Below are 20,695 nucleotides of genomic sequence, written 5' to 3' on the forward strand. Positions count from 1 at the left end.
CAAACTCCCCAAAGAGAAACAACTATTAGAAAATGAGGAGGTTTTTCGCTTCCAATTCTGTGCTCTGTCCAGTAGATTACAGTACTCTTTTAGAGATTACAAACTAAAGGGATAACATATTCACACAATCTGCTGCATTCTAGGGAACTACGGAGTTCAATTCTGGTCAATACATCTCAAAGACAGAACTGCCAGAGGAAAAGGGCTCAAAGACAACCAGGTAGAATGAGAAACCTGGAAAAAAATCATACACAAGCAGAGGCTGAAAAAAGGTGAGGACTGCTCAGCTTAATGGGAAGGGAAAAGAACAGAAATCTACAGATAATGAATAATGAAGAGAATTCCTTTTATCCTCCCTTTCACATAAGGCATATAAAATGACAAAAAGTATTTGAAATTGGTAACAGAATTTATAGAGTACGTAGTTAACCCGTGGCACATAATGCCACGTGCTATCAAGGCAGAGAGCTAAACAAGTTCAGAAAAAAGTGGCTGAGACACATAGAAGAGTGCTGGCAGTAATCCAAGCTCCATTACAATGAATCAAAATACTGAATGAAAATAAACTGTTTTGCAGCAGGGCATGTGTCAGCCTCTGACTGACAACACTCAGGAAGACTTTTCTCCAAGTCATTCTCCAAGCATTATTTTTTTTATTTTTAATTTACTTAGGGGGTTGGGGATTATTTGCATCTTCCTGCTAAGTCTTTTAAACTGACCGCTGTCAGACGAAGAAGAACAGTCTGCCTGATCCAGTGCAGCAGCTACTGTGTTGTAAGAAAAATGCTCCTCGGACATAATGCTATTGTTCTTAGCATCCTACCAGGAAGGTACTTGGTTGTCTCCATCAAGTGTGCTGAGCATCCTTTCCAAACAAATCTGCAGGACTTCTGTTCTTGAAAACAAAGTTATGGAAAAGGTGAGGAGAGGGGGAATTCTGACAGTCTCCTAGGAGGAGAAATTTTGGCTTTTTAACTCCACACTGAGCCATCACAACCATTAACTCCTAGCCCGACACCTCCAAGCCATGCTCCAAATAACCATCCCCCTGAAAAGAGAAAGTGAATTGCTACTGCTGAGCTCCTCTTCACCTCACCCCGGTACTTTTTTTCTTTAATAAATACATCATAAATATAAACGTATGTTTATACGTACATTTTTATATATAATAGTTGGAAGGTTTTTGCACAGTGGAAGGAATAAATAAATAAATAAATGTCAAGGTCTGCGTGTATTCAACAAATAAAAGCAGAATTATATAAAAGCAACAGCTAATAAAAAAGATTGTTCTGCGCTGTGTTTTCCATCTTTCCAACCATTACAGGAATAAAATTATCCAGAGAGATCGAAAACCTTTTTCAAAACTAATACAATTAAGCTTTATTACACTGTTTCAAGTACATTTCTCTCCTCTCTCTCCTAGCCCCCACCACCTCCCACTCCAATCCAGACTAACAGTTGAAGGCATTCTTCCACTTTATTACCAGAAAAATGCTAGTGTTTAAGGGTCAGAAACTATCTAGTGTTTCAAGAGAGGAAAGAAACCCTGTAATTTATATCTCCTTGCTTTTCTACACCTAAGAACTAGGAGGCAGTTTCTGTGCACCTCCACCATTTGAACAGGACCATGGCCGAGCACCTGACCCCTCCGAGAAGATCCTGCGCTAAAATATCCATCACCTTGTTTGAAAGGTTACCCGTAAAAGGGATACAGCTCTGAAAAGGAAACGCAAAATGCAACAAAAGACTTCACGACTATGACAATGCAGACTGGACACAAACTTCTCCCCATTCCGCTGTCCATAAAGGACAGACACACATACAAATTTGCCCTGTGGTTTCCGCTTCGTGGGACCAGATCTGGAGAGAAGAATATAATAGAAGCACACAGCATGAGACCAAGAAATTGCAAAAATTCCCTTTGCGTATGAACATATGGACAACTGTGATAATTAGAACGATAGCTGCTAGATTGTTTGCAATTTCACTGAACAATCCCCATTATCTAGAAATAGAATTTAAAATCTGAATGCAACGCTGAGTGGTAGTTCTAATAGTTTATTTTTTAATGAACTGTACGGATTAAAGTGTTGCAAAATCGCATCACGTGAAATTGCTCGTGGGCATGTTTTAGCATCAATGGCTTTAAAAAAGAGCTGCATGGACAATCATGCAGTAGCAAGGAAGGAGAAGGGGAATAGATATCCCAACAGTTTGCTTCCATTTCTATAATCTGTAATTTTCCTGCGTTCTATATTCACCATCATGCCACATATTGGTAGTAAAGCTGATGGATTTCTCTGTCTCTTTACGATCCACCTTGTTCATTGCTTTGCATTTCTTTTTAGTCACATAACTACAAGTCGGATGTATGCAACTCCCTGTCAGGAGGTCTAATTGTTTCAAATTGAAGAAGATTATTTTCCACATTTATTAAAAAAAAACAAAGACTACTTACAACATTATTTCATTTTGCCAGGAAGTGAAAACCACATTAGTTCATAAGGAACAGCATGGCTGCTCCTATTTTTAAAGCATCAATTTTTAAAAACTCATCATGGTAAACAATTAAACTGAGAAGCAAATCCCACGTTTAGGGGAGAGATTCAAATCCCTAAATGGATTTTCAAAGGTCATTTCAGGCTTAAAAGATGCTTGACGGTGTCTCTTTAAATCATGTTCATTTCAGAGGCTTATCCAGCAAGCAGCAGTGTGCTGCAGCAACATAGTTTGAACTGTTGGGGTCCCCAGAGAAAAATTAATAATACAACTTTAATTCATATTTATAGCAAGATTTGTGTTTTTTTTTTTTTTAATTTAGCAAAGGATTTCTAACAAAAGGAATAAAAAACAAAGCAAACCTAGCTTTCACCTAAACCGTATGCTGAAAAAGAAAAGAGCTTGAATTACCGTAAACCTTTAAAAAAAATCATATAGTTTAAACAGCTTTTTCATTATTTAATTATGTAATAGGGGGGCAGATAATGGGTGCTAACAGTTCCAGGTTTCAGCACAATGCTTCTTGTTTCTCTGCTCAGATCTACAACTGATCCTGTTAGCATTCGGAGGCCACAAATGACAGACAAGGTAGCCTTACCTTCCTCTCAATGCGGGCCAACTGTTCTTTATAGAAGGCTTCTTGCCTCTTCAGCTCTGCCTCCCTGCCTTGCAGCTCCATGGCCTGGGAAGAAGAACAAAGAAGCATCAGTAGAAGAAACAATTAAAGAGCGCGAGGGCAAGGAAAGCTCATGGGATGCAGGCTGGAAGGAACACAGAAAATCCACGTTGCTCAGGCCACGTGTACGGGATCCCTGCCAGTGGAACTGCAAACCTTCAGTGCTCTGGGTCTGAAACACTCTGAATGGTATCATACTCAAGCTCATTACCTTGTTTTTATTTCTTCTTTTTAACTGAAAACCTATAATTATAGAAGCGTGATTTGTCTGGACTTTGTCACCATGTTTTTCAGAAGTCCACCTTAGCAAAGCGCGTTACACGAATCGTGATGTTTATTGCTCCACTTCAGCGTTCCTCACATTGCCTTAAAAATAAACCTCGAATCCTCCACTTCATCAACACTTGTTCCTCGGAGTGTCAGCAAACTCCTAGAGATATAACGCACCCCTACGATCACAACGGAAACACCAAACCCAAGCCTACAGCAGCACTTCTGTAAGCAACACATCCTCACAGCCCGTGCTTGTGCTTTTACACACCGATGTAAGACTGCTGCGACAATTAAGTATTCTCTTCATGTGCTTTCTGCTCAAACACCAGGGCTCCTCTGTTTGGGTGATGCAGATTTGGAGGGGAGATGGGAGCCAGAATTTTTCTTCATTCTTCCAAGGTTTAAGTGTGGCAGTTCCACAACGGCACACTTGGTGTATGAAAACATCCTTAAAGCCTAACCTGGCCGTCATCTAGACAAGGCCCATTTAAAAGAAAAACAAACCCCAAGCTGTGTTTCTAGCAATGGCTTTTGCCTTTCAGCTCTTTAAGGCCGGCAGCACTTTGCGGCATTCCCACCCCTAAACTGAACGAGCACTAAGAAAACATGGCATTGATGGAACCGACCTAAGCTTTTTAAACCTAAAAACAAAAAGCAACAATAGCAAGAGGAACAGCACTTGTGTTTCTTCCTCTACCCCACCCCAAGATCTCTGGGGCCTCATAAGTTACCACCAGACAGAAGACCTTTCAAACTGACTAATAAGGCTGGTGTTAATGTGAACACACACCTTGCTAACCCACAGTGTCCCAGCAGCACTGCTCCTAACCTTAAATGATGGCACAGTCACAGAAAACGCTGGTCTGATGTGATAAAGCAGCTGGGACAGGCACGTTCCCGTGCCACTGTTAATGCAAAAAATTCCATCTGAAAGCAAGCTGCTGTGTATTTGCTCCTTCCTGCTCCCCTGCTGATGGAACTGCAGTTGGACAATAGGGCTAAGAAGAGACGTTAAGCTAGACAGCGAGGGATGGTTGAGTAAATGAGTAAAGTACGAGCGCTTGAAATAGGTGTTGGGGGGGCAGTTTGTTTTTAAAGGAAAAAAATCATTTTGGTTCTCACATTTGTCATCCCAGCCAAAAGGGCCAGGGTAAGGCACAATCACTGCAGGCTCACATATAAATCCCCTTGCTCTCAGAGATGCTTGATCCATGGCGAAATCTCTGGCTTTGGTTTAACCAGAGCTGTTCTACATCCTCCAGCTTGCAAAGCAGCTGCAACAGCAGGCAGGGGGAGGCCAGGGCAGTGATGAGCTCCAAAGAGATAGCCCAGCAACAACGGGGGCACTGCTAGTAGGCACTTTGTAAGTGCCAAAATTATTACCATTTTTCTCCTAAGAGAAACAGAGCTGTTCTTCTGCACCGAGATCCATCCATCCTCCACACAGGACTAAGCAATTTCAACTGAAATGAAACAGACACAAGGCAGCAGAGTGGTCTGTTGGATAACCAAAGGACCCTGATTCTCCGGCTGCTTTTCTGCATAACACCCATAAAATCAGATTACTGAACAAGTGCCTTGTATCTCCTTAAGGAGCCAACAACTAAGGAAAAGGCAGGAGGGTAACAGAGCACTGTTCCTTCGGCACAACTCAGGCAGAAGGTGCTTTCAGCGTGAAACGTAATATGGGGTGAAAACAGTCAAAGGATCAACTCCTAAAAACACAAGAGTCTCTTTAGTCTGAATAAATGAATTACACAGCAGTGCTGATCTCCGGAGGCAGCAGACTTCTCCGGCAGCGTGAAAGCAGTACCCGTAACAATGCTGGTGTGCAAGAGCTCGGTACAGATACCGCGCTGCTTCCTAGGTAATCTCTCCCACGTTATCACCATTAAATTGCGTGATGAACCAGAGGGAGCAGAGAAGACTTTTACTTGCAACTCAAACATATTTTAAATGTTTTGAGAGCTGCTGCTGTTTCAGGCTGTTCAAGTACACTGAGAAACATTCTATTTAGCGAAATCTCTGCTTGAAAGTTGCTGTCTGTCTCCCTCTCCCCCCAGCTGTTATTACTAGAAACTTTAGTACACTTTGTGATGGTGTTTGAAGTATGAATGGTGCAGTCAGAGCATGTGTCATTTGAAATATTCACTGTTCCAAACTGGGTTAGGCAACAAGGGACGTTTTGTCTGAATACAGGATATTTATTAAGAGTTCCTCTAGTCCTGCCTCTTATTCCCTACCTGAAGTCAGAAGCCTGTGATGTCCCAGGCAGAACTGGCTGCCATGGAGATGATAATAATTTCACAGGGGATTGAGATTGCAGGTGGCAAACAAAGCATCAGACACACGTCTCGCATAAAGGCCTTCAGAAGTAGGGAACGGAAGGAAGAGGGAAGACATGCATGACAACACACTGGTTTGGAAACCACACATCGGAGAGCAGCATTTCTCATCCCCGCTGCTGAAACTACACCTGAGCCTGAACATGCAGCAGATGACCGAAGTCTGGAGATGACATCTCAGAAACTGCAGTGCGGAATGCAGCAGTGTCACGTCTGGGAGTGAGAAGACACAAAACAAAGAGGGAAGGGAGGCAGAGCGTAGTTAGTTGTAGAATACAGGAACGCACCCAAAATTTTGAAGAGTAGCTTGGGACAGCCAAGTATTTGCAAAACAGCATGAATAAAATAGGCAATTTCCCTCTGTACAAAAACGAGCTATAGGATCTATTTAGGGAATGCCCAAGAATCCGCGGTAACGGTGCCAGAAGTTAAAAGCATTACATTCTTACAAAAGGATAGTGCAGGTTGGCTACAAGCACACTACTACAGCTTCCAGGGGCATAGATACGCGTGGATACAGGGGCTGGTCAAGGGCTCTTTCAAGTTCTTCCTGGTTTTTAATCTTTACACTTTTTTTTCAGAGCCCAAATTTTTTATCAGGTTATGTAGGTGCCGCTTTGAACCACGACAAAGAGCTGGGGCTCAGTCCTGCGCGACTCCCTGCCTCCTCCCCTCCCTTTATCAAGTAACCCACTTCGAACTCGCTGTGAAGGCACCTCTTTAAAGCCATGCCTGACATCCAGGCTCAGCTAAGGAATTCAAGCACCGGCCTGCTAGCTGACAGACAGGCCGAAAGAAGTATTTTACAAGCCTCTTAACTGAGGTAATGAAATATCATTGATTAGTTCTCTGGGAACAAAAGCAAGATGCTCCTAGCCCTATCCTGAGCGATACACCAGGCTGTGCACCTGGGTCTTCCAGAGCCGAGCTCTGCTTCACTCACAGAGGAGCTTTGGTTCTCCCCTGTGAAATAACACCAGATTTTTATTAATTTTAATTGTAGGCCCTTCTCATCATTTTGTTAAACGTGAAAACTAAGAAGGAAATCTGCTTTAAAAGGGCTTCTTGGCAGGGTCAGGTTACAGCACGGAACGTGGCTCTGAGGAATAATGCACAGCCCACAGCTGATGGCTGCCTTCAGGACGTGTCCCTCTGCAATACTGTTGGGATTTGGGAAGACTACTAGGGGAAAAAAAAAAACCTCTGTCTGCAAAGGGTGAGTCAAGCTAGAGGGAAGGGTCCACATCTCTAGCTATAAAGAACTTCCTCAAAAGCAAGTCACAGCTCTTGGCAAGATCAGTGCAAAAATATTTATCTTCTTGGCAAAACACATCCACCAGTCCCAGATGAACTAGGGAGATGATGCCCAGAGAATCAGTCAGAGGCAATCCAAGGAAACAAGCTACAAGGATGAAGACAGGTCCTTAAGGCTCTTGCAGATGCCTTATTTCTACCTTGCCTTGTCTTTGCTGAGAGGAGTCAGCAGCTTCCTCCACCTCTGCAGCAGCACAGCAGGGACGTTTGGACGGGGCACCTCCGCTTGCCACCTTCCCATCTGCAAATTCTTCCAGCTCATGCTTCCCCAGGGCTCCTCCAGTCCTGGTAGCAGCCCAGGTGGCAGGGAAGAAAACCAACCACTATTAAAGGCTCCAAGGGCAGACAAAGGAATTGGCTGTGAGGCACTGAAGAACAGAACCACCTCCAAAACCAGACAGTGGGCTCGTCCTTGACCATGCCTAAGGGGAAGGGCAGGGCTGGAAGGGCAACGCTGAGACAAGCAGGGCAGCCTGCACACGCCGTGCCTGAGACCCAACAGCCCAGCTTGCCAGGGAGCTGGTGCCGGCCGAGCAGCCTTGGGGAGCGTTCACCCAACTTCATTTGCAGCAGTAGAAACATCAGCATTACCAGGGAGCTCTCAGCAGCCGCTATCCCAGCCCCGTGGGACCCATGGCACCGCTTGCTTGCTGTCCTCTCTCACACTCTCTCAAAGGCAGGTGACTCTGTTTTGGTTTTAGGCCCCAGATGCAGACTTGAAGCCTCAGAAAGCAGGACTGGTGTAACCTTAATTTCCTCCTGTTTCTGCTGCTCTCGTAGCCAACTACACACATCACCAGATCAAGTTTGGTTTCAGCAGCTGTAAGCTACACAAAAGGAACCAGTGAAAACCTTTATGGAGGAAATAATATGCAATTTTCTAGCTGAACACCTTTTAAAATGTAATGACAGAAAATAAAATCCTGCATCTGTGCTCAGCAATAACAATCTGTATGCGCACGGTAACAACATGACACTTGGAATAAGCAAGATCCAGACAAAAAAGAGAGCTTACCCAGGCGTCCAAATCCGCAGGCTTGGAATAAAGAGAGCGCAAGAGAGAAAAGAAGGGAAAGAGAAGAAAAAGAGAAATCAGTGATTTATGGAGGCCGCCTGCTGCTGCACAATACAGCTTTTAGTATGACAAGTTTAGAAAAGTTCCCTAAAAATGACAAGCATCTTAAACAGTGCAGTGCTGTCCCCTGTTGGGAACTGTGCTATTAAAGCAGAAACAAAAGCATGCGTTCCCCCAAATAAAAACACGGCAAAAGCCCCAAAGACTGGTGCAGGATCCCCCTTCAGGGCAGGAGCTAAGCACAGCCAGCTGTGAGGCAGCTGCTCCAGGGAGCCAGGCGAGGCACTGCCCCTGGTAGGGATGCTGGGACCCACAGCATACCCCAGGGAACGGGGCCGTGCTGGGCGTACTCGGAAGGAGGCGGCCAACAACTGCATCATCTGCACATTCCCTGCAAGAACAAACATCATTTTGCAAGGCTAGTTTGCTCAAATAGCATGGGATCTTTCCCAGACAACTTCAGGGAGTGCCTCCGAACAGCAACTCACTTGACTGGTGGGATTTCCAACCAGATCCCCCTCTGTAGGCAACCAGATACTTCGTGCACAGCCCAAACCCTTTGCTAAATCCACGCTGCCTTCCACTGCTCCTTCCCCTGTTGGCAAGCCCATTTGAGCAAAAAGACAAGCGGATCGAGCAAGCTGCAGCACTGCCCCTTATTTACCTATTACTCCTTTTTACTCTCCCAGTAACCCAGCAGCAGCAAGGCAAGTACAGGATGATAAACGTTTCGTGCCCATAAACACCTCCTCCCGAAGCCAAGGCATTTACGAGGCAGGCACAGCTCTCGTTTGCTGTCAAGGGCTGCGAGCCTGCCCTGCCTCCCCAGGCCCCATTCAATCAGCAGCACGCTCGCTAAGCGGGAACTTCAGCACGGCCGGCCTGCTTTATTCCCATTATTTATTTGACGGGGGCTGACAAGGCAGGAGGAACCTTCCCCTCGGTCACAGTTCAGTGCCAGAGGGAGCAGACGGCGGCGTGCAATATGTTTATGGGATCTGTTATCACTTCCATGGCACTGAGCGGCCACCGCAGGTAGCTGAGGGGCGAGGTGACACCCGCTTTGTGCCTCGGCCATCCTCATCCTCTGCAACAGCTGAGAGGGGTGGATCCGAACACCGAAAGTTCAGCGGGGGAAGCCAATCCCCCCTCCCACAGGCAGGTTTGATATACTGGCACCAGGTCGTTGGCCGAGCAAGCCAGCACACAGCAGGTGTTCACCCGTCACCGCTGACCGGTCTTGACAAAAGCCTGATTTGAATAACATTTTTCTTCCCACTGATTTTTACAGTCGGGACAGATGCGCTCAGTTGTTTTTACATTTTAGCAGTCGTGAGGCTGTCCGTCCTCAGCAGATGGGCAGGAAGAACAGCGGGCTCTTTATGGTGGCCATTATTATTCCAGCAGGTAGGTCATGCACGCCGCTGGCTCCCCACTGGATGTGCATGTTATTCCTGGGACACCTAAGCCATCGAACCCAGTGGACAAGTGCTTATATAGCAAAATAATCACAGGGCACTGACTCAGTGGCACCAGGCAGTTGCTGAGAAAAGGGCAGGGAGAAGGAACCCATCACCAGGAGGTGGTCCCTCTTGTATCCCTGTAAACTCTAACACACAAGAGGAGAATTACACTTGCTAGGCACAGGTACCTACTCTGCAGGTACTGCCAAAAGCGGTCATTTTGCCACCCTTGATGAGGGTGAAAAATTATTACCCCGAGTATAGATGGATATACTCCACTGAAAGGCAACGGATGCAATAGGGTATAACCCTGTGCTAGGAAAAAAAAAAAAAACAACTTATGGAGTGAAGCACACACTTAACGAAATATAATAAATGAGAAAAATAAAATCTCAAGAGGGCTACTGGCTTCAGTTTTGCTACCTACTTAAGCCTGTGCTAAAATCTTCTAGTAGACCCGCATTTACCACCCCTGGTAAATAAAGACACATCATGTACACAGATATTTTCAAAGTTTAAGTAACTGTTCAATAAATTAGCAGTATCTGGGTTCTTTGCTTCCTAACCATGCACAAGTCGCTTCCAGCTCCCAGCTTGAGGCTTGCTAGTTTTACGATGCCCTCCCGTGGACACAAGCCATCTCTTAGCACCCTTGGTCAATAGCGCTGCACTCTTCCACTGAAACAAGGGTTAGCTTCCCTTCCAGATAACCCTCTGGATAGCATTCACCAGAAGCTGAATAAATATTGAGCTTAATCATTTGAGGGCAAAATCAAACCAAGATATTCCCTTTGATTGTACCAGAAGTAAAGGGCTGTTATGGAAATGGGACCCAAGGTCCAACTGGCAACCCCTGTCCTCGGTATTTACACGCAAGACAAGACACAGTCTGCTTGGAGAAGACTCTGGTTGGATATGGGAACTACGTTAGTGATGCATCCGTGCTGCTGAAAACTTCACGTTTGAGCACAGATTCTGCAGGCAGGGGATGTTTTCCCACATATGAACAGTCCGACTTCCCATGAAATCACAAACACAGTGCCACAGCTACCTCACACACACGGACAATGAGCAGGGCTTCCTCTTCCCAGACCCATTCACCGCATCACCCACGCACGCCTGCCGTAACAGCCACACCACTCACGTCTGCCATGGTCTGGAGAGACATAAGAAAGGTGGTTAGCCATCAAAATACAATTCTGCAATCAGCCGTGTGGGTGGAAGGGATCAGCGTGGTGCAGAAGTGGCCTGAAGGAGGGCAACACCTCCATAAGCCAACTGGAACCAGTTTCACCCCAGAAGTCCATTTCCTCGCCACGGACACTAACGCTGTCACATAATTAACCTCACTACGGTGTGACCAATGACTTGAGAATCAGCCAGCCAGCTTAGTGGAGCTCGCCTACTGAAGAACTCAATTCAGAATATTTTTAGGGGCACTGCCAACTTTGGGAGTGGAAGATAGAGTGGGAGATGCGAGAAGTGAGAGGCAGCAGGTGCCCAAAACCTAAGACAGCTGCTGGCAACAACTCTTTGCGCTCGTGTCGGTATCTGAAGAGCTCTGCAGCACATATTCTAACATCTTGATGACCAGACTTCATCACTGAATGAGCAAAGAGTCATTTCTCCATAAGGCAATAATCCAGCTCTAAGCTTCTCCATGATGGTAGGAATTAAAGAATTTAAAGAACCTATCTAGACGTTCGGTACCCACTGCAGACCCTTAAACACCTCCAGTTTAGTGGAAAATTGAAGCAGTACCACTATTAAATGTAATGAAAGTCAGAGATGTAACCAAGTGACACAGGAAAGGAAGCAGGAAGAGACAAAACTGAACAGCAATCAATTTTGAGAAAAGGCTGAGATGAAATTGCTCCACTAATGTATACAGAGCATTCACAATCCTATAAATACGGAGGTAGGAAGTACCAGAAAAACCCTCTGCCCTTTTATGATTCAGGGACAACTGCACTTCTAATGCTTATGGCGCTGCTGCAAATAGGTTTGCGTTGCTGACAGTTGATAGTTTTCATTTGAAACAAAATAAAGAGAAACCTATTTTTATAAAATCCAAAGTAAACCATCTGCTTCCGTGGCTTGCTTTAATACTGCAGCCCATTCCCACGTTCTCCTTTTCCCATCAGCACTGCTCCACACGCATACACACACACAGAGCTTTCATTCTGTAGGCTGCCAACACGCAAGGCACTCGATGCCTACAGGAATCTCGCAGAGCGCTGGCTCTCCAGAGATGCACACTCAAGATGCTCCGAGCTGGTAGCAGGTGAGTCAACAACTCCCTCTAAATTTTTACCTCCTCACTGAAATCCCTGCTCTGCCTATTAGACATAAGACTCCTAGTCCCTGACCAATTTAACCAAACAAACACCCAAAAAACACACGCTCAAGGGAGGGCATCAGGAAATTCTCCATTAATTATGACTTTCTATCCCAGAACATCTTTCAGACCCTGCTGAGTCAATGAGGTATTTTCTCAAAAAGCTAGAATCAAAGGCCACTCAACTCTTCCTGGATTATTTCTAGCTCGTAATCATTAATACCGACTCCCATTACGCCAGCCTAAGGGTGGCATATGGCTTTCTAGGGATAGTGCAGACGGGGGGAAATAACTGTTACGCATGCTTGCATCCCAATCTCATTTCTGTGCATTCATTTGGGGATACAGCTTTCTCTTGCCAGGTTCTTAAATACTAAATACATTAGCTCCCAAGTCAAACAGTCAAACATTACTTCAAACACAACCACTAGTTTGAAAGAAATCAAGACGACATGAGTAACCTGCGTGCCTCCAAGCAGCAAAAACGATGAGCCACGTGAGCTGAGAAGGAATTCCCAATCCGCACATGCTCCCAGACACTAATGCAATTTTTACTTGTGTCTGAACAAAACAGATATTTATAGGCACCAGCCACTGGATACAGGTTTAATATAGTGCAGTGAATCCGGAGTTCCTTCCACGAGATTAGAAAACTAATTTCTTTTTATTTAAAAAAAGATTATCTCAAATACTACACAGTTTAAGAGAAATTCAGTTGACTCTGAATCTACTTTTTAATACAGGCAAAGACTGTCTTAATTACATGCTTGAGCAAGAAAATTCTTGAAGACCTTCAGTCACGATCACGCATCCCCTGTCTGTCTCTACGAATCCTTCTGCAGGTGAAGACTCAGGACTTTCAAACACCTCAGAACACGTCTTTACCCACTTCAATTTTGTGAATTTTCCTGTTCTCTCTGCTCCTTCATCCTAGACATGCACAAAGCACACTTAATGCAGCATTACAGGGTCAGTATCTTTCTGGGGGTAAAATCCAACCTCCCAGTTTGCCAGGACATACGCGTGAAAGAGAGTAATCAAGATTTAGAATAAATCAACTGGGTTACAAAGCCCTCCTGAAAGGACCACAGAAAGCATGGACTTCAATGCAGACTCCCTCATTCCCATGATTACCGTAGAGAGACGAGCAGGCAGCACTACATTTCCCTACAACCACTTCTGAAAATGTATCTCTATCTTGGCCTGCAGCATTCCCCGCATCCTAGGCCATGGTCAGTGTTATGAAAAGGCTGCCAATTAAATTGTGGTTTTGAGCTACAGACAAAATGTCCACCAGAGACTCCGATTCTTGCTTCAAAAGCACTTGCATCCCACCGTGTGTTTTAGGAAGTGAACGTGCTGGTTCTCAGCTACACGTTCTCCTGGCTCCCCACAAGGCTGAAATCGGAGATGCTGCTGCAAGGTTGCATGTTTTAATGAAGTCCAAGTAAATCACAATGAAACTATTTGCAAAAAGAAGAGTATAGATTCAGCAACAACAAGAATTTCAGGCTATTGTAAAACTGAATTCTTTATTTTTTCTATTGCAACCTCCGGGGCATGATTGTATCAAGAGCAACTTGCAAATCTGTGTCACCGCCAGCAAAATTTTGATTTCCATTTGATAGGACAATTTGCAAACAGCAGTTTTCCACATTGTGCAAGTGCTTAACATTTGTAAGAACTACAAGGCTTCAGTGCTGATTCAATGCCCGTTTACCGGGTAATGCAACACACTCTTGCTCTAGGCAGGTGGCTTGGAAAAATCAGGGGGGAGACCATTCTCTCTCTACAAAGGAGCAGTAACTGTTAGTCTCGCAGCAAGGCTCACAAGCCAGGTGTTGTTGCTATTGCAAGGAAAAGAGTATAGAGCGGGTGCAGCAGGAAGAGTTAAGCAGTTTGAAGAATTTTATTTAGGAAAAAAGAAAAAAAAAATGTTGTTTCCTTCTCAGTGGAGCTCCTGAAGCATGAACATGATGCCACATGCTAAGGAACCAAAGTATTTACTCCTAGACCTTTTGATCGAAAGCAAGAAGCTTGAAATGTAGCTTTAAAATACTGTATGCTCTAACTATACCAGTCAGATGACCTGACAGAGCCAAGATTCATGCTTCACGAGTTTGCAAATTGAAAGAGTCAATCCAGCTCAGAGTATCGCAGAACCCTAAAGACAGATTGCTGTATTTATTGTACTAGATACTATTTACAAACATATCTCCACACTGTTTGCTCTCTAATTACAGTTGGAGCACATGCAATCATTTATTTTGCGAGCTCCTTTTGTACACTACACCTCCAAAGTCAATGAAAGTAATTTTAAGAACCCATTGATTGATTTATTGATCAAATAAGTTGACCGGTGCAGTAGGCTAGAAATAAGCAGACTGCTAAGTGATTTGACAAATATTGCTGGAGACTTGTCACTGAAGGCACTGAAAGGAAAGGAAAAAGAAACCCACCTCTCAAGGTAGGTTTGGGGTTTTTTAGACTCTCTGCTACGAGCTGGCCCTACAACTGCATTCTCTATGCAGGCCACTTGGTCAAGTGCAGTCTCCAGGCAGGTGTTTGGGGTAACTCTGCCCAACCCAACACTAAATTCAGCAGAGGTTGAGCTCCTCTTGCCAAACAGCAATGAGGATGGACAGAGGGTGGAGTTTGAGAGAAGAAAAGGAGACTTGTGCCTAACCAAGGCCATGGGACAGCAGAAACACAGACGGTGGTCATCTCCCACAGGCACGTTGCAGTGCTCTAGACAGATTTTTGGGAATTCTGTGCTGGGATTTCACCACAGCCTTCAACAAGCTCCAACAGCAAGGAGCTGATTTACTGGAAACCATACATCTCATCAATCAAGTGTTCACTGTAACAGCTTATTTTTTCCTATAGATTTAATTGTGATTTAATGAGGTTTTCAATGAAACATGTTGGCAGCTTTTCATCAAGCGAAGCTGAGTACAACTTGTACTCATTTACACTGTCCACCCTGCCGTTAGAAGAGCTGTCACCCAGCTGAAGGAGTCTCCTAACAGGTAGAGGAAAGGTACGCAAACAAAGCAGGACACAAAGGAAAAAACTTGCATTACTACTGTTGCTTGTACAATATTTCAGATAATTTTTTTGTGTTGTGTCACTGCGGAGTTTAAATTTAACCCCAGATCAACAAATGAATTAAATGTCCAAGGCTAACAACAATATCTTTTTCCACTAGCATAAAGCTAAAGCAGGAAAAAACATCCAGGTGCGGACAAAATGAATTAGCAGGACCGCATTCCCTATCTGTCAGAACCTCTCAGCACTTTTGAAAGTGAATGCCACACTTATCAAAACAACCTTTAAAATAAAAACCTTTAAAAGCCTATTTATCTCATAATATTCTCTTTCCTGTCGTGTAACATATATATTACACATATATAAAATTAAAAAGAAAAACCCATTCAAAGAGCCAGTGCTCCATTTTCCATTTAGTGTTGGTTATGCACCTACAGAGACCTTAAAACATTTTAAAGGATCAAGCTTTCCTCCTCATTAGTACCACCGTCACGTTGTTCTGAACTGTGGTCATATAACCTTTTGCACCTTTTCACTCTATTGAATCAATCTCCCCTGGCAACTTCTGGTGTGGCACTCTGCTCCCCCTGCCTCTGGCTCTTCTTCCCTCGCTAATTCTGTGTTCAGAACTGTGAAGCACAAAATTAGACGTTTCAAATTAAGCAAGGAGAGAGAATGAGAGAACCTTATTAAATCAACATTAGCATCAGAGTGTCTTTAAAAGAGAAACTCAATTGCAAAATATTACTCGTCTCTGTAAAGCTCTTTGCATTGACAGAAATGAGAGACAGGCAGCAGCCGAAGTCGTCTTCCTCTGCCCCCAGCCTCCTCTTGCTGCTGGTCACAGTGCTTGAGCAGTGAGAGCAGGATCCTGTTCAGACCACAGCCCCAGAGGAAGCAGAGCTTACCTTGAACTCACAAGCTCTGGAATTGCCAAGTGAAAAGGACAAGGGCCATTAACATCATGGTGGAAAAAGGGGAAAAAAATGATAAAAAACACCCGCACAGACAAAAAACACTAACACACAAAAGCAGGTTCCCTTCTCCTGCCAAGCCTTCCCCAACTCTGGTTGTTCCCTAAGCCACAATACGGGTTGGTCATTTCTTTATTTTGTACAATAAAAAGAGCCAGTTCAAGTTTTGAACTGGCAAAATTCATCTGCAATCCCTAACAACCAGAATTACCAGTGAAAGTACTTTTTGGTGGGAACCCGCAGCTACTGTAAAGCACTGGAGCATCACACCACTCCCTCTTTGCTGGATAATTAAACGTGTTTTTAAAGCCAGAGATCACCTGGGAGCCTGCATGGTCTTTAAATACAACGTTCCCTTGGCGCTTTTGAGGAAGAGCTGGTATTTGCACCTTGTGTCAGTAGAAGGAGTGAACGCACCTTACGCTCCTGTGACACAGGCTATGTGCTTGTCTGCCGGGCTGACACCTACAACAGCGAGCAGTTCACCCTGCAGGGAGAGCTTGTAACGGGTGCTGTTAAGGAGAACTACAGAAATAAATCTGACTAACAGAAGTTTAAAAAACAAAAAAAAATCCACTCCAAAACTATTTTAATGCTTATTTCTGTGTTTAGAGTACCTACTTCGCTAGGAAATGTTATCCCAAGGGCAAGTGGTGTGAATCTGAAGCTCGATTCCTAAGGACAGCACAAAGTTTTCAAAGCATTTTTGGTAAAACAGACACTGCTCCAAGAGAAATAAAGGCTGCAGCGTTTGATTGCTCCAGTCCTATCACACAGTGGAAACTTTTGTATTAGTCAGGCACGACAGAAAACTTTGCATCTCGCAGACAGACTTTTTAAGTGCGTTCTCCTTACAAATAAAACAACATTTTGAGGAGCCAGGGCTGCTGGCAGTTCTGGTATCTCTGCAGAGCTGTAGTAAAAGCAACCACTTCTTCATCTGACAGTCATGCTTAGGGGCCCTAAATTAAGCGCTAGACAAAGTTGCTCCTACACCAGAGAATCAAGATAAAGCGCACCAAGGAAACAAGAAGAATGAGAAGGAGGATAAAAGTAACACCCACGAGAACCGGTGACAAAAAACTAACTTGGTTGTTAAACAGCCGTCTACTTGTTTTGTAAAATGAAATGCTTCATTTTCACCCGAAAGGGCAACAGTAGCAACACAGGACTGCTTGGAGCTTTCCAAAATGAAAGGGCCCAATGAAAACGAGCAGTTTACCATTGAATTAGGGAGCTGCAAAGTGGGGAAAACAGAGAAGTCAGAACGAAGCGCTGAACCTGCAGTCCTAGGGCTGCCCCCGCTGCCTTTTCAGGCTGGTAAGAAGTCTTTACCACAGTCAACTAAGTGTCTGCTGCATGCTTTCCCTCCAGGAAAGGGCAACGCTAAGCAAAAACTGAAAACATTTTTATTTAACCTATTCCCTGCTGCAGCTGTTTTTCTTCTAAGCTTAGCAGCCTGAACACAGAACTAGAAGTGGCCTCCAGCAGCCTTCAAGTCAATCCTTCTCTTTAGGGGCAATCACTCAGTGCCTTTAATGCAGCAGGACAGTAACTGCAATGAGGGATGTCTAAACTGAACTAAAACGATAGCAGTTTATGGAGCTAAGCACTAAACCATGATCAAAATTAACAAACTGATGATCTTCCTTAATACAAACTGCATGCATCTCCTGCAAGGCCTCCTCTCTTATACACAGAACATCGAGATGTAGAAGTGAGGAGCACCACTTCAGCTTCAAAAAAAAAAAAAAAAGAAAAAGAAAAAAGGAAAAAAATGAGAGCATTCACCAAGTAATAGTCTCTTTTTCCAGCAACACCAAGTAATAGCCTACCATTTACACACCCGCTTTCAGCTCTTTAGTCCACAGCCCCATTCTGAAAATTTTTCAGGGAACAGCCAACTTTTACCTGCCACGCAAAATGGACAACTAAAAGACGAACGAATAGCAAAGGCTGAATTTCTGTGCAACTTCCACCATATAATTATGTTTCTTACACATCACAGGTCAATTTGATAAGGCAGCAGATAGCAACCCGAGAAGCAAACAATGAAATATGTAGGCATTTGAAGTCATTTATAACTGAAGGCTTGGAAAAGCTTTGAAAGAAATTCAAAGAAGTTTTAAAACACTGCAAAGCACCAAGATATAAACAAGCAAAATGTTCTAAGGGCTGAGGGGGGCAATTTGCTTTGTTTAAAACAAAAAACAAAAAGCAATCTGTTCACCTTTAAAGATCTGAATGAATATCAACACATCACAACAACACTTCTCGAGGTAACTACTGTTCCAAGGAAGCTACAGCACAAGCAATAATTTGTCCTGGTTCGTGCAGAAAATACAAGACATGATCATGACTGATAACTGAGACCCAAAGCATTGAAGTATTCTCATCAACCATGCATTTGTGCAGATTACTGAAAGGCAAACAGTCGCAGAGAAGTGATGCTCGCCTGTTAACATCCTTCCAAGTTGGCACAACCAGAAAATTACTTTGAAAGATTTAAGTAAAATGGAACAAAAGGTTACACACTTCTGAGAGGAAGAGAAAGAGCTGGAGCAGCAAGAAAGCAAGCCCTGGTTCACTCTGAAGTCTCCAAAGGACTCGGGAAGCAGCCGTGAGCGGAGGCAGGCCATGCACCACGGCCAGGTAACAGCGCTGCCTGCAGTGACTAACTCGCTCCAGGTGCCAGCCCACCGCCCACTAACATCAGCATGGAAAATTTGCTGTAAGCACCAAGAGGATTCTGAGGAAAGGAAGAGAAACACAGAACAAGAGGAGGCAGGGCTGACAACACAACGCGGTCACGGCACCACTCCTTTTCAGTACTAACTCCCGGCAGTAGCACTTAGCCCGCTTTGGAGACACCAGAACGGAGCCGGCTCATCGTTGTTCCATTTTTCAAGCAGCAAATCAGGAATTAATATTCACGGGTTCCATGACTGACATAATTGCAATTTAAAAAGGGCAATTAATCATCAGCCACACTGGCAGCTGACTTGCCAGGCTGGGGATCCTTTCTCTCCACACCTGCCAACATCCAGCAGGCAACAACATCACACACACGCAGAGCTAGGACGCGCCATTCGCCCCCTTACCCCACTTTCCTTTCACATCTGCAGGCTTCACAAGTTATGCTTCATTATTGCTTTTACCCCATAAGCACACACAACCCATCTGAATCATTTATGAACGCTTTTCCCAGGTGATCCCCCCCCAAGGTCAGCCAAGCAGCCAGGTGGATAAGGAATGCTCTCCCCGTGTTTCCTCACTCACGCCAGCCCAGAGAAGGGAGGCAATGAGCTCTATCCCCTGCGTTATGTAGCCCTCCTTGTCTCCTCATTTCTCTTTTTATCTTTGCATGAACCAGTACTTTTAAAAGCGACATCTCATTTCATTCCTATTTGGAAAGTATATTACAGCACTTCAATATGAATGCAGCTCCAAAGAAATTACCAACAAAGGCTGGTGAAAACTTTAAACCCGACAAGTGATTTTCACAAGATGAGTCCAAAAAGCCACTGAGGCAGTATTTACCTCCGTGCCTTTATAGGGAGGTTTTCCAGCATGCTTTAAACAAAACCAAAAGCCAAAGCACCTGTTCTGGGATTTGTTCTGCTACCTTTAAAATGTGAACAGCCACTGCCAGATGTGAAAGGCATTTCAACCAGTGGTGTTTACAGAAGAGGCATTTGGAAGTTAGGCAATAGTGTTTAGGTGCCTGGAAAGAAAGCTTAGAGACTCTACATTACCAAAGGGTGAGTATATAACCTCTGGCAGAAAATATGGTTCTTAATATAACGTCCTTTCCTGAGAGGAGGAAAGCCAAACTGACCACTGTACGCCAACCTCCTTTATCTGCAAAGTACATAAAGCACTGTGGTGATAAACAGCACAGAAAACAAACATATCATTGACGGAAAGATTTAGAAATCAGCAAGCTGTGAAGTCTTCAAGTGACACACTTAAGACAATGTCCTTGGGCCAAAGAAAATATATGACATACATCTAGGCCGAAGAAATCTTCCTTTAACAGGTGCAACTGCTGCCAGCCAAGTGCAGCAGATACATGGCGACCGAGGACGTTTGTTGTAACACAAGCTGTGAAGTCCTCCCCTCCTCATTCCTGCCAGTCAGCAACCAGAAATTGACTTTCATCGTAACAATACAGGAAAAGATTTCAGTGCCATTGTATATGAAAGAGTAATTTCAATCCTAAGAACTGTCAGGATGGAAACTGGAACACAATTACGTATTGCACGCTTTGGTCAGCGCTCCAAACAAAGGTAGTTGGCAGAACATCTCTGCCAGCAGATAACACCAATAAATGGCCTCATTTCCATCTATTAAAAGATAATACACAGACCTTGCTTCCTCATACTGTCCTCATTTCTATCAGGTCCTTCTCACGGTTTGCTACCTGTGACACATGCTCCAGGTTTTCTTCATTCACAAGCCTCAGTGCATCGTTGCAAGTTAAATGAGGTGTCTACAACCCACTTCTCTTAGCTTTGTGGAACTAGACAAGTGCAATTATAAGTCCCCTCCATCTTCTTCTGCATTCAGATTTTGCAAGGTTTTTAGACATCTCGAAGAACATTTTGTTCCCAAGCAGACCTTTACCTTCCAGGGAAACAGCTTTCATGCTGCCCACTTGCCCTTTGTTCAGACAGGACTGACCACGTCC

At 44.2% G+C, this 20,695-nt stretch overlaps 1 protein-coding gene across 12 annotated transcripts in view; it reads right to left on the bottom strand.

Moving 5' to 3' along the window:
- Window positions 1-20,695, bottom strand: part of CHCHD6 (coiled-coil-helix-coiled-coil-helix domain containing 6) — a 120,724-nt gene that overhangs the window by 80,667 nt on the left and 19,362 nt on the right. For 7 of the 12 annotated variants that reach the window (XR_014696530.1, XM_084531155.1, XM_084531154.1 and 4 more), the window contains exons 5-6: window positions 8,123-8,143; window positions 3,098-3,181 (exon numbers count right to left, since the gene is read on the bottom strand). Coding sequence is in view for 11 of the 12 variants with exons in the window: in XM_084531155.1 (XP_084387281.1) it covers window positions 3,098-3,181; window positions 8,123-8,143 (105 nt within the window). In the remaining variant the exon portion in view is untranslated. Of the gene's footprint in view, window positions 1-1,140; window positions 1,861-3,097; window positions 3,182-8,122; window positions 8,144-20,695 lie in introns of those variants that run through there. The other 5 variants (XM_084531148.1, XM_084531157.1, XM_084531152.1 and 2 more) reach the window with 3 other exon arrangements.

Source organism: Aythya ferina (genome assembly GCF_964211825.1).
Source record: "Aythya ferina genome assembly, chromosome: 10".
NCBI lineage: Eukaryota > Metazoa > Chordata > Aves > Anseriformes > Anatidae > Aythya > Aythya ferina.